Raw genomic sequence first — 14,340 nt, forward strand, 5'->3', positions numbered from 1 at the left:
TTTCTCCAGCTATGCATAGGATTTATGCAACTAACTCCTTCAGAGGATCTCTGAGCTCCCTCAATCCCCAACTCACAAATGTATTAATGGTTTTCGCAATGCAATTTGTGCTCATAGTGTATAATTCTGTCTCCCTGTGACAAGTTTGGTGCTGCAGCATGGGCAGTAGGTGATGTCAATGTTGTTGGCCCCTTCCAGGTGCAGTGTGTTACAGACCATACACACGTCACAGTGAGAACACCATACCATAACACAACTGGCTTCATCAAAAGAAAAGTTTCCATTTAGTAAGTATACAAATCATCTGTCATCATCAGTACCACAATTTCAAACGTTATGCTAGGTATACTGGGAGCTACCATGATCCTGAAAGCACTCATGTTCCAGCTACATTTCAAGGGTTGGATATCTAACAAGGCTGGTCTCTGGGACACCAGGGATGCTCTCTGCAACCATGGCTGAAGAATCTTTTCTGAAACCACTGGACTGAGACTAAGCGTACATACATTGCAGAATATTCTTCAACCAGGGTCTTTACGGAGAAGATATGCTGCCTGAAGATAGTTCCAATAGTTCATTCACTTGGGGTGGGGTTCTTGCAATACACTCCATATGTAGTGTACCATGTGTTCCTAGCATGATGTGCTCTGCAGAACTCGACCAGGCAAAATAGGCATGTGGTGAATGCTACCATAGTGTGGCAGCGATTTTCTGAGGAGGAAGATGAGGACAATCAGCAGGAGGAACACCACCTTCACAATGATAGAGTGCTGTAGCATTGGGCATAACAAGTCAAACAGGACTTAATTGAGAGCCGGGCTGGGTGCACAGATCACTCATTGGCTATAAATGTATTGTCACTGACAAGCAAGCACTCTCTGTTTGTCCCTAGAAGCAAATGCAGCTTTTATTATGTTTGTTTTTCTTGACTTTTGTTGAATAAATGTGAATATTTTCAATCCACGGCTTTCCAGCGTATGATGCTCTCACAAGCTGTTCTGCTGTGCTGGGTGTTAGGCAAAGAGTAGCACTCACATAAATAAGGTTCCAATCTGAAATATGCTAAGGATGGGTAGCCTGCATAGCTTGATTCTTGCAGCTGCAATCACTCTGAAGTGTGATAGGGTGAGGTGCTTGACTGTAAGTATTTGTAACATATGTGAGTGCACCATAGGGGCATGGAGCAAACATAATGAGGTGAGCAGTGTAAAATTGCAACAGAAAATTTATTCACACTCACATAAAAGACCCCTCCATGATTCTCCCTAAAGTTCACACTTTGCTGATCTTTGGTAAAATTCAATCCTATAATTCACAGTTATCATCGTGGGGTAGGTAGGTGAGTAATTCCCAGGGTTACTACTCTTGATTCGTGTCCTTTACCATCTACCACTTACAGAAAATGTCATTATGTCACAAATAGGTTAAAACAGTATCCTTACTGATTGGAGGATTTGCATCTTTGGACCAAAGCCTTAGCAAGTAATGTACATGTATAAAACAGGAAAAGGAGCAAAAACACTTGAGGGAATGATTCCTAATTTCTAATAAAATTTGAGGAAAGAAATCAAGCTTTAACTTAGAAGGTCAAAATTCAGTTCCATTCATTTTGCTGAAAATAAGTTTGTTACTCTGACACTGAGAAAAATTTTATTCCAGTAAGAGGGATTTAAATTATTCATATTTGTAGACCAATTTAGTTTTCCATTTTCTATGTTATATAGCCTTATAATACAACGGTTTACAACATATGAATGTTTGTAATACTTTCTCTACACCATAGAAAACTTAATAATATCAAAGGTGCATGTCACACAAGAATTTGATAGGACATGTAAGCAACACAAATGTCTTAAAAATTAACAGGAAAAATGGCAAGAAAATTTTGTTTTCAAAGAACAATTTTGGCTAGAAGTGCTACTGTAAATCAATAAATTTATATTAAGGTAATCTAATCTCGATATTTTACATAATGAGAATTAACAACTGAAGCCTAACACATTATGCTTTGAACAGATTACTGTCTTGCACATTCACTGAGGGTCATTTATTATCAACACCACTGAAGCAAATAGTATGATCTTTTGCAGCGCCAACTTCTGACCTATAGCTAGCTGAAACAACCCCAAGAAGTCTACATATTTTCTCTGTTGTTTTATATACTTTCTTTACAAATATTTATCTCAATCCCTTCTAGATCACGTTTGTATTCCTTGCTTCAATAATTACTCCTGACAAAGCATTTTACACCCTGTCCATGCCACTCATCATTTTGTAAACTTCTATCCTCTGCCTCCAATGCTCCAGGGAAAATAACACCAGCCTATTCAGCTGAACTGACAATGGTACCATGGTGTACAGGAAGCCATTCCAATAATGGTAGCAAAGAAGAATTTAGTCGAGGTAGGAAACTATATATCAAGGGTGATGATACTGTTCCCCGCAGCTAGGAGCGAGATTCCAGAAAGTTACATTGCCTGCCAGTTTCAGGATTCGGGGCATGTGCTCAGAACTGGAGAGGAAAGATCCACTTGTCATGGTCCAGTTGAATATCAAGGAAATAGTTAGAGGAATGAAAGAAATTCTGCATCACATTCACTCAAAACATCCCAGAGGGCATTGAAAAGGGCAGGAAAATGGTACTAAAGCCAGTGCAGATGAAATGGCCTTTCTTCTGTAATGTAACAACTCTGTGCTTCCTCAGAAATCTAATATTTTATTAAAGGAACAACTTGTGTCATGTCTATTCCGGTTCATAGCTCCTTGAAAGTAGAGTCGTGCATAGACGGGACAGTGAGGAATGTGTTTGATATGCTTGCCTTTATTGGTCAATGCATTGAGCATGGGAGTTGGGATGTCATGTTGCAGCTGTACAGGACATTGGTTAGGTCACTTTTGGAATATTGCTTTCAATTCTCATAGCTCTGCTATAGGAAGGATGTTGCAAAGCTTGAAAGGGTTAAGAAAAGATTTACAAGAATGTTGCCAGGGTTGGACACTTTGAACAATAGGGAAAGGCTGAATAGGCTGGTGTTATTTTCCCTGGAGCATTGGAGGCTGAGGATAGAAGTTTACAAAATGATGAGTGGCATGGACAGGTTGAATAGCCAAGGTATCTTCCCAGAGGAGGGGAGTCCAAAACTAGATGGCATAGGTTCGAGGTGAGAAGGGAAAGATTCAAAAGATATTTAAGTGCAACTTTTTCATACAGAGGGTGATGCATGTTTGGAATGAGATGCAAAAACAAGTGTTAGAGGCTGTTACAATTACAAAGCTTAATGGGCATTTGGATGGATATATGAATGGGAAGGGTTTAGAAGGATATGGGCCAAATGCTGGCAAATGGGGCTAGATTTTTTTGGGATATCTGGTCAGCGTGGATGAGTTGGATTGAAAGTTCTGTTTCCATACTGTGTATCTCCATGACTCTATGATTGTATCATAGCTAGTGTTTTTTTTTATGTAGAAAGTGACCAAAGTAGAGCTATCTAAGAACGCCATCTCATCTTTTAGTTGGGTTTAAATCACAAGCAAAAACAAGCCATGATGCTGTTTAATATTTTGACTTCAAGAAAGAAATGCCACAGACATTGATAATCAAAGGTGTGTCAATCCCAGCTGTTATGTAAATATTCACAATAACAAACAAGCAGATAATTGTATTTTAAATACATCATTCCTGAAATCAGGTTCAGAAAATTCAGATCTCCAATTTCTTTCAAAGTCTTTGGGGGAGAAAAAGCACAAATAACCTTCAAATTCTCATTGGCTGAAGGAATAAATCAGTTTGGATACCTATTGCTGCATGCAGTAGGCATCCAAACTGATTTATTTCTTCAGCTAATGAGAATTTGAAGGTTATTTGTGCCTTTCTTTGCAAATCTGCACATGCTTAGGTGTGGTTGAAAACCCTTCCAATTGTTTTGAGGAGCAGGAAAATTATAGAGCTCAGTTTAAAGCTCTTATAGCATTTTTGTTCACTTTGTTCTCTGAGAGGACATTTTTGCACAAGCGCAGAAATAACAATCTAATAGGCAAATTTCACCATGTTATTGAGGAATGTGTATTTTTTAAACAATACTTTGCCCACAATTTTACAAATTAGGCAATTTCTCTTGCTGATGAGGAAGGGTCAGGCCTCAAAATTTCCATCAGGTGTGCCCTGAATCTGTTTTACTCATTGGAACCATACTTCAAACAGGAAGTCACCTCATGCTGAAGATGCAGATGGTGGGTTCCTGTTGCAAAGTACAGTCTCATTAAGTGTCATTAAGAAGGTGCAGCCCATCTAAAGGTTAGAAATGAACTGAAAAAAAGAGAATTACTTTCAATCAAGGTCTTAAAGTTTTTAAAAGGTAAATGTTTGGGGCCTTTATGAAGTGGAAGCTGACTGGTGCTAGTACTAAGCTCTTTTGCTCCAATTTATATGTGGACTTGCTTCAGGATCTTCCAAGCCCCAAGCTGGTTCCTGCGGTCCACAATAGCCACAGTGAAAGGAAACAAAATTGAATTTTTTTTGTGGTGCTTTGCCTCTTCTCTGAACTTACAAGCAGTGAAACCAGCACCCAATTTCCTTACTGGGTAAGGGAAAAAACAATCTAAGCTGGGATGAGAATATGACAACTCAGCTAGGTTAAGGGAAATAAATGCAGAATCAAATTTAAAAAAAAACTTCAAATGAGTTCCAGTGACTTGCATTGGATATGTATAATTTTGACATAATAGACATGAATGTACAATGTCAAGCTAAGCTACAGATTGGATGGAGTACTTCAGGACAGAACAACTTCCTCCTCGGACTAATCAGAGGGGCCTGAATTTTATGGGACGTCATGGCTCCCTCTAAATTAACTAAAAGATCTGGGATGAAGGAGCCAACCTACAATCCCAATAGCTGAGAACACTTTAATTGCTTTAGGTGACACTCCATTCCTATCTTAAAAGGATGTCCTGCCTTGAAGAATTGCCAGATCAGGTTGGCTGATAGCTCTGCAGTCCAGCAGCACCAGTCAGGAGTTGCAGCCTACAGGTACTCTCTTGAAACCCAGCTAACTTTGAGGTCAGAGGTGCTCTGCATAGGGCATGTTCATGAGACTGAAGACGAACACATTCTCAACACTTTTCTGCATAGCCAAATAACCAATGTAAGAAGATCAGCAGGAAGCCAGAAGATTCACTTCAAGCTTCATGTGAAGGCCACAAATACAAATTTTCACATCTGGGAGACACTAGCCAATGACATACAGAAATTGTGATGTCACCTGTGGGCCAGCATGTCAACAACAGGAACATAGGAAGATAGGAATTAGCAGCCGGAGCAGGCAATTCAGCTCTTCAAGCCTACATCATCGTTTACCATGAACATAGCTTAGTCTGATCTGAACTCTACCTGCCAGCCTCCTCCCCACAGCCCTTTACCCCTCTTTTCATCAGAATTTTATCTATTTCATATTGCCTATGTTCCACAGTGATAGTGGCTGGAAAATGGGCATCAACACTAAGTAATAATTTGTTTACAATGACCAAATAACCAACATTTGTGGTAGAAGGAACCTCATTTAGATCAGTAATTTAAACAATCAGCAAAAGTGCATAAGTAAAAATGCCCCCAACAGATTTGCTGTATGTCCTTTGTCTTACATAGCTTGGTGTAAAATGCTAATGATATATCATTAATAGTTAATAGATTTCATTGCTTTTCTTGACCACAGGCTGAATATCTTTTGCCTTTCCATTATGCCAAAACTTGACATCTCGTTATTGTTTCAGGAAGGTTGAGATACTTTGGGAGGCATTGTTATTCATTCAGCTGGCTGCTGTTTTGGAGATCTTGCTTGTGTATGGAATAGATGCTAGTTTTGTTCACTTGTCTGCTAAGTCTTGGTCAAGCAACGTCTTGATAATATGATTCTTATCCTCGTTTTGGATCACTCCAAGACTCCAATCCCACAACCCTTTGATAGCCACACTCATGTAATTCTGACCTCTTGAACATCCCCAATTTTAATTGCTCCACTATTACTGTCAGCTGGCCCCAAGCTGTGCAATTCCATCATCTAACCTTCAAAACTTTCTCTCTACTTCTTCCTTTAAAAAGCTTCTCAGAACCTACCACTTTGATTAATTTTTCAGGCATCAGGCATAAAACCCTAATTTTGCTTTATTTGGCTCAGTGTCTTTTCTTTGTGATGCTGCTGAGAAGTGCCTTGGGACATTATACTATGCCATATCAAGAGAAATTGCTATTGTTGGATTATAGGGCACTGAGCAAATCGTTAAGTTATTGCTGGGAAAATCTATCCTCTGTTAAACATTGAGATCACTCTGCAGAGAATTTGGCTGTATGTATATATGCATATATTATTATAAGTGGAATTGTTCTAAAATTTGATATTGGATTTAATAAGGGACACACATGCATATATTTTACTGGGTCATGCTTTCAGTTGAAAATTGACTATTACAGTCAGTGCAGAAATGTGGTATTTTACTTGTTTTATACAACTAAAACAAATTAGCATAACTTTATAATAAATCAGGGCAACAGAATCAATAGAAAGCATCATAGAGATATCAAGCAGGGACATGAGGGACAAATACAGCTGCATGGCATTTAATGTGCAGAAGCCCCGTTAAACAATGACTAATTAAACTACTCTTCCTTCTCAACCCTGCATTTGTTACGCCAACTGAAAATATAGGGGATTCATTATGTAGCAGTAATAAGGACAGATATGTAATTGGTAACTAATTCACTTCATTATAAATGATCTCACTAATCTTCAAATTGATTCCAATTAATCCTGAAATGCTTTACACACAAGTCAAAACATGGATGCTTTCATTCTCAAAGGTGATATAAATGCCACAATTATATTGTTGACAACTAAAAGAGTTTTAACTGCTGACAGTGTTATATATGAGATACAGTTGACGGCATCACCTTGCTCATGTATGGCCTCTCGATATTTAATGCAACTGATGTTACTGAAAACTCCTTTTGAGTGTTTGTATTTGAGTGTGTAGACCTTTGAGAGTCTGAAACTGAGAAAGTGATGAGCCATAACCAGCTCTTCATGGCATACCAAGAAGCAGTGAAGATGCTAAGTTGTAATTTACACACACAAAAAAAAGGTACAATTAAACTTGCAAGGACTTGGATTTTGCATGACTCCTCCAATAGGTATCCTTAAAATATTTGGGCATCATATCAGGTACAATACTACTTCAGCAAAGTTCAAAGTTGGCCAGAAAGCCTACTGAATTCTCTATGTAACTAAGACATTTTTGAATGTTGGAAGAAAGTGATGATGCTGCTTCTTTTTCCACACTCTCCAGGGGAAACTGAAACAAAATATTCTTGGCACCCAAAATAGTGCTTGGATCAAATGATTGTGCACTGAAGTAAACCCAGTGTGTGAACTTTAAATGAATGGCTCCACCAAGTAATGAAGGAAAACATGTCCAAAGCTTTCTGAGTATTCATTTAATAGCATTATTTATTCTTTGCAGGTTGCCGTTATCTATGCATAGACCAGAATGATGCACTCCTCTCTGCAATGCTGTGTCACTGTGAGCTAAACTGACATCACTGAGGAAATAACTCAAAAATTTCAGCAGTGACTAATTTAGACTGAGACAAAAATCACTTGGCCCAGGAGGACTGTCTGAAAATAAGTTAGGATAATTCTCAAAATGCTCTTGTGCTAACTTACAATTTAAAGGAACTGGTAAACTAACATTTTGTAAGATGATGGTTTACACTGTGATGGTCAGCACTGTGCAATGCATTGTAAGATAATAAAATGTGAGGCTGGATGAACACAGCAGGCCAAGCAGCATCTCAGGAGCACAAAAGCTGACGTTTCGGGCCTAGACCCTTCATCAGAGAGGGGGATGGGGGGAGGGAACTGGAATAAATAGGGAGAGAGGGGGAGGCGGACCGAAGATGGAGAGCAAAGAAGATAGGTGGAGAGGGTGTACACCCTCTCCACCTATCTTCTTTGCTCTCCATCTTCGGTCCGCCTCCCCCTCTCTCCCTATTTATTCCAGTTCCCTCCCCCCATCCCCCTCTCTGATGAAGGGTCTAGGCCCGAAACGTCAGCTTTTGTGCTCCTGAGATGCTGCTTGGCCTGCTGTGTTCATCCAGCCTCACATTTTATTATCTTGGAATCTCCAGCATCTGCAGTTCCCATTATCTCTGTGCAATGCATTGCCTGGTGTAGGGTAAAGACCCCTATGGGAGTCTCCACTGCATTTGCTGTGCGGAAGACAGTGTGCTGAGAAGGCATACAATTTCCTGATCTCTGTTTTCTCTGCGTCATCTTTTCAATCAGCTAAGTATTTCATTTCTATTTATCTCTTCTAATGTCCACCTAAACACTCGGTCTCTAGAGGTCATGACCATTAACAACTGTTTAACAATTATCAGAGTCTATGTTTGCCATCTTCATATCCCGGTTTTTGGTATCATAGTAGCAGTGCAGTAGACCTCTGGAGGTCATGACCCAAGGGCTATTACACAATGCCTTTGGCTGTTCAGCTTTTATTCATCCAATAAATGTAGTGAGCCAGTGGAGATGTTAGTCAGTGTATGCTGATGGAATTAGAATGTTCCAGGACCTTTGAAATGATGTGGTCCTGCCAAGAGATCCAAAAAGAATACACAGCTGAGACAGGAAGGATGGAAACTGTTCAGGCTTTCCCCCTGCCTAATGCATATTTTTCAGGTCTCACCATTGTCGAAGAGTGCATGGGGAAGACAGGCTTGGTAGACTGCAGTTTGGTGCTCTCAATCAGGTTGCTGTTTCACACTATCTTACTCAGCTTGGCTGTCATACATTGCGACAGCTGTTCATTGATTTCAGAATCAAGTGACAGATTGCTGGTAATTATGGAACACAGATATATGAAGCTATCAACAACTTTCAGTGTCACACTGTCAGTGCTGATAGGAGGTAGTAGGTCAACATCCTGGACAATGACACTTGTCTTCCTGACGCTGATGATTTCTTGATGACAGAGGAACCTCAAAGTGCTTAAGGACAAGAATATCAACGTTTTAATTGTCTGCGTGCTTTGTTTTGAAAGGACGATCAGCCAAAACTGATTGCACATTTTCAAAAATGCTTAAAATTTGTTATTACTAGACCTCAGGCAAGGCTTCTGCATGTGCTAGTTTCCTGCATTTGATATTGTCAGCTTGTATAGGAGCAGCACTGAAAGTTTAGCTTGTGGCCAGCAAATCAATTGCTTTGCTGAGTTCCTCCAATAATTTTCAATATCTAGCTCTGCAATGAAAGGCAGTTTTCTGTGGTGTCTGGGGCTTCATTGGTGTGTGTTCTCGCAAGAGTACAACTCAAGGTCATTTTTCATTCAATTTGTCAATCGTGCATCACACTTGAGGATGACATTCCTTGTTTTTGTTTTCAATGGGGCTGTTTCTATGCTTGTGGACATACTTCCTTTTCTTTGGCCTTTTATATATGGTTCTTCTTTACTCTGCGTCGACAATTATGTAGATATCCTGGCAGAGTTGAAAACAGCACTCACTGGTACAGCATCTCGCAGTCTGTTCCAATTTACTTCAAGTAGATCTTAGTGCATCCCAAAGCTTCATACTCAGATCCCTCGTAATTAATGAAGGCAGTCTGCTTGGCTTCAATGTCAGGTTCTGTCAGTTGGATGTGAGTCTCAAAACGGTCAGGTTTTGCTTTTGTTCTTTTCAATATGTTGAGAGTGTGATATTGTAGATGATGTCTTGAGGAATGCTTCATTTCATTTCTCCACTCTGTGCAGGAATGAGAAAGATTGATTATTCAATAGAGCCAAGGGACTGTTGTGTTTTAATTGGGTAGGCAGGTTTGCTGACTTTCCCACAATTGTGGCATCTCTGCTTTGAATGAAAAAAGTCTTTGGGGATGTTTCCTAACGCTGGTGCAGACCAGGGAGTGCTCTCTACAGCCAGTGCTGTGATAGCTGCATCTGTTGAGAATGCTGTTCGGAGAGTCTCATATAGTGATGATCAGATTCAGCTTGTGCCAATATCATGATCTTGGATGTATCCAGGCCACATTGTAGCACGGTGTGTTACTGACACTTCCTTTCAGAACGAAAAGCTTATGGTAGCAGTTAAATTCTCTATCCATTCTTAATTATCTTTCCCAGATCATGTCCAATTCAAGATGATGATGCTTTACGCTCTGCACCCCTTCCTGCACTGAAATCACACAAAAAGTAAATATATCCAACCTGGACATTTTGTTGATTGCAGGGTGAAGTTTCTCATATAACAGGCCTTTGTTGTGGAGTACACATTGGAACATAGTTACTCATGAAGTTAACTGACTCACTGTGTAGAAAGATAGAGGGAGGCAACACATTCTGAACAATGTATGGATCTCAATCCTTGAGAGTATATTCCTTCCAGAAAAACTTGCTCTTTCCTGCCAGATGAACACAGAATGTTTTTCTTCTGGTAATTCTAGCTTCTGACCTGGCTGTCTTATAGCAAAACCATGCCAATGTTCAGCCTACAAAACTCCATGTCAGTTATCACTGTCTTGTGCATGTTATCGATCACCTGGAAGGCATACGCCAATTCCATGCATAAGTTCTGATATTTCAGTGTGTCAATCAAAAAATAGGCATCTTCTTTCTTTCTAAGAACCAAAAGAGCCCAACCCTGCACAGCTCGTTTCTACTTCCTGCCAAAAATCCACAAACAGGATTGTCCAGGTTGACTCATTGTTTCAGCTTGCTCATGCCCCACAGAACTCATCTCTTCCTACCTTGACTCAGTTTTCTCCCCCCACCCCCAGGTCAATCCCTACCCACATACTTCCATGATTCATCTGACGCTCTATGCCGGTTTCAAAGCTCCCAGTTTATTGGCTCCAGCCACCTCCTCTTTACCATGGATGTGCAATCCCTTTACACATCCATTCCACACCAGGAGGATCTTAGGGGTCCCTGTTTCTTCTTGGAGCAAAGACCTGGACCATTGCACTTACCACCACACTACTCCACTTGGCCGAGCTTGTCCTCACCCTCTTTCAACTACACTCATTTTCTTCAGGTAAGAGGGCTTGCCACAGGTACCCACATGGGCGTGAGTTATGCCTGTATCTTCATGGGGTACGTGGAATATTCTTTATTCCAGTCCTATTCCGGCCCCCACACACAACTCTTTCGCCGATACATCAATGACATCATCGGTGCTGCTTCCCTCTCTCATCAAGAATTGGAAAACTTCATCAATTTTGCCTTGAATTTCCACCCTGCCTTCACTTTCACCTGGTCTATCTCTGACTCCTTCCTTCCCTTCCTTGACATTTCTGTTTCTATTTCTGGGGATAGACTGACCACTAATATTCATTACAAACCCACTGACTCCCACAGCTACGTGGACTATACATCCTCACATCCCACTTCCTGTAAAGACTCCATCCATTCTCTCAGTTCCTCTGTCTCCGTTGCATATGTTCAGATGAGGCCAACTTCGACACGGGAGCCTCCAAAATGTCCACATTCTTCCTCAACCAAGGATTCCCCAGCTCCATTGTCGGCAGGGCCCTCAACAGGGTCCGACCCATCTTCCGTACTTTTGCCCTCACGTCTTCTCTTCCCTCCTGCAACAGCGATAGGATTCCCCTTATCCTCACCTACCATCCCATCAACATCCACGTCCAGAAGATCATCAGACGCCATTTCCGCCACCTCCGGCAAGGTGCCACGACAAGACACATATTCCCCTCCCCTCCCTTGTCCGCCTTCCGCAGGCACCGTTCCCTGTGGAACACCTGGCCCATACCTCCTTCACCCCCAACACCTCCCCACAACCCTACGGCACCTTCCCCTGTAACCAACAAAGGTGCAACACCTGCGCATTTACCTCCTCCCTCCGCAGTATCCAAGGGCCCAAACATACCTTCCGGGTGAAGCAACACTTCACCTGCACTTCCAAGAATCTAATCTATTGCATTCGCTGCTCACAATGCGGTCTCCTCTACATTGGGGAAACGAAGCGTAGACTTGTCAATCACTTTGAAGAACATCAACGTTCTGCTCGCAAGAAAGACCCTGAATTACCTGTTGCCTGCCACTTCAATGCACCACCTTGCTCTCTGGCCAACATCTCTGTCTCCAGCTTGCTACAATGTTCCAATGAAGCCCAGCACAAGCTGGAGTAACAACACCTCATTTTCCACTCGGGGCCCTACAGCCCTCTGGACTCAATATTGAGTTCAATAATTTTAGAGCCTAAACTCTCCCATGTCCCAGCCCCCCAGCCCACACACCAGGCCTTGTTATCACATAGCCTGCCACTACACACCCCCTGTTGTTAGTCACTAACAGTCCCCATTAATACCTATTCACCCTCCCAGACTGATCATTTGCAACTCCTTTGTCTGTCCAACTGTCTTTCTCTCTCTTTGGGCTCTATCCTGTTGTTTACACCCTACCCCACCCAGCTCCCTACTCAGTCTAGGCCCGAAATGTAGCTTTTGTGCTCCTGTGGATGAGGTCTGAAAAAGTAAGTGCAAGAGTAGCAATCCATTGGCGATTGCTCTTTTCTGAAGATTTGGGCAAAGGTACAATGTATCAGTTCTGCATTTCAATCCATGTTCACTGTTAATGCTCTCTATTAAAAGAACCTAAAATGCTTTACCTGAGGAACACAGAGTCTGATGTATGGCAATGAACTCACTGCAATTAGTCAGACACTCTCTGTTTGAGCTATCATGTTTTAATTGTGACCCGAGTGTCTATCTAACCTACTATTGCAGAAACAAAACCATAATTTACTATCTCACTTCCACAGGGAACAGATGATACAAATGCTTAAGTGACTGGGCAGATTAGTTCTACCCTTTCTCCGCTAAATCACATTTTGACAGCTTTAATTCCTTGGTCCATTACACACTGCCTAATCTAAGTTTTATGAGACAACTCATACAGTTTTCTCTTGTCTACTGCCTCCTGTCAGAAGTCTCTATAACAAAGCGTAATTAGTTAGTTGCTGTGTACTTTCAAAGAAACAATAAAAGAATCCTTCCTTTACTGAAATTAATCATCATTGGTGCCTTTGTCATTAATTTTGCTGTTTTGTTGACAAGGAACTAATGACCAGGGCAGCATGTGCTCACATAGAGTAGGTTTTACAACTTTAGAAATAGCACTAATCCCGTTATAAAATCAAAGCTTTCTTTTAATTGTTATCACAGAGGTTAACTGGGGAGTTAAACTGTGAGTCCACTCATTTTTTCTTAAGGTTCATTAGGTGCACAGCTACCTCCGAGACCTCCTTTCATGTCATCTTTGACTGAACCTTTTCCGCCCATGGGAGATGCAGTAGTATCCAGGTTTTCCAGCCCAGTGAAAGATTTGCTTCCCCCGTTCTCGTAGAGCTGTCCATGTACTGGCTGCAGCTGCCAGGTCAGGCCAAACAGGTGCACTGCTGTAAAACCAACAGGCAGTTTTTATTCATGTAAGTAGATCTCTTCAGTTAATTCAAATATACTCAACAAAGTGAAACAATTATGACTCTTTTTCATGGAATTTCAGCCTTTTGTCTACCTTATTTTCCAGTTTCATAAATATGGCAAGTGATTTGGCACAGTGGGAGCATCTGTGACAAATCAAATAAGTTTTTACACTCACTATGTGAAGAGCAATTTGCTGCTTGAGTGCCACAATTTTACAATAATAAGTCCCAGAGGGTGAGCGAATGCTAATTTCAAAGCAGGTGTAAAGGAAAAATCAATTGCTGCAACAAGTCATTTGCCCTAATCACAAATTAAATAAATCATTGAAAGGGGGTACTTTACATTGTAACTCTGCACTCAGAGGCCTTGTTTATGTGGAGATAGAGGTGGATAACTTGTTTCCAGCACATTAGTTGTTGTATTTCTCAAATCTAGTCATCCAACAATTTTTATTGCAACTGGCATAAAAGAAACAACAAATTATTTCAACACAACTTGCAATATGACTGACAGCCTGAGAGCCTGCATAAAAATGAATAGTAGTGAATCTTGCCTAATGGCTTAATGGGTAACCATCTGAAGAATGAGCTTGTCATATGGACCTTAAGTCAATTCCTGGACTGTGCTGATCGAACAGATCTCAATTGGCTACTTTTGGCTTGTAAACGACAAATTAATCAGATTTTCTGCTATTGATGATTATCCATTCATCCTACAAGAAAGCACATGCGTGGTAGTTGTAAAAGGGAAAGATCACAGCTGTTTGTGATGCCACCACTTGGGACAATAAGTTTGTTATGGAGAGATTATTACTTGAGTGAAATATCAAAAATTTGTCAATTGGTGTGGAACT

General features: G+C 40.9%; 1 protein-coding gene across 13 annotated transcripts in view; it reads right to left on the reverse strand.

The window, feature by feature from the left end:
• tenm1 (teneurin transmembrane protein 1) overlaps nucleotides 1–14,340 on the reverse strand; it is a 2,164,854-nt gene that overhangs the window by 201,673 nt on the left and 1,948,841 nt on the right. For 12 of the 13 annotated variants that reach the window (XM_048544387.1, XM_059651404.1, XM_059651405.1 and 9 more), the window contains one exon: nucleotides 13,295–13,459. The exons of the other annotated variant lie outside the window; for it this stretch is intronic. In XM_048544387.1, the coding sequence (XP_048400344.1) occupies nucleotides 13,295–13,459 (165 nt within the window). The remainder of the gene's footprint in view (nucleotides 1–13,294; nucleotides 13,460–14,340) is intronic. 13 annotated transcript variants of the gene reach the window in all.

The sequence above is a fragment of the Stegostoma tigrinum genome, chromosome 15 (genome assembly GCF_030684315.1).
Source record: "Stegostoma tigrinum isolate sSteTig4 chromosome 15, sSteTig4.hap1, whole genome shotgun sequence".
In the NCBI taxonomy this organism is placed as follows: domain Eukaryota; kingdom Metazoa; phylum Chordata; class Chondrichthyes; order Orectolobiformes; family Stegostomatidae; genus Stegostoma; species Stegostoma tigrinum.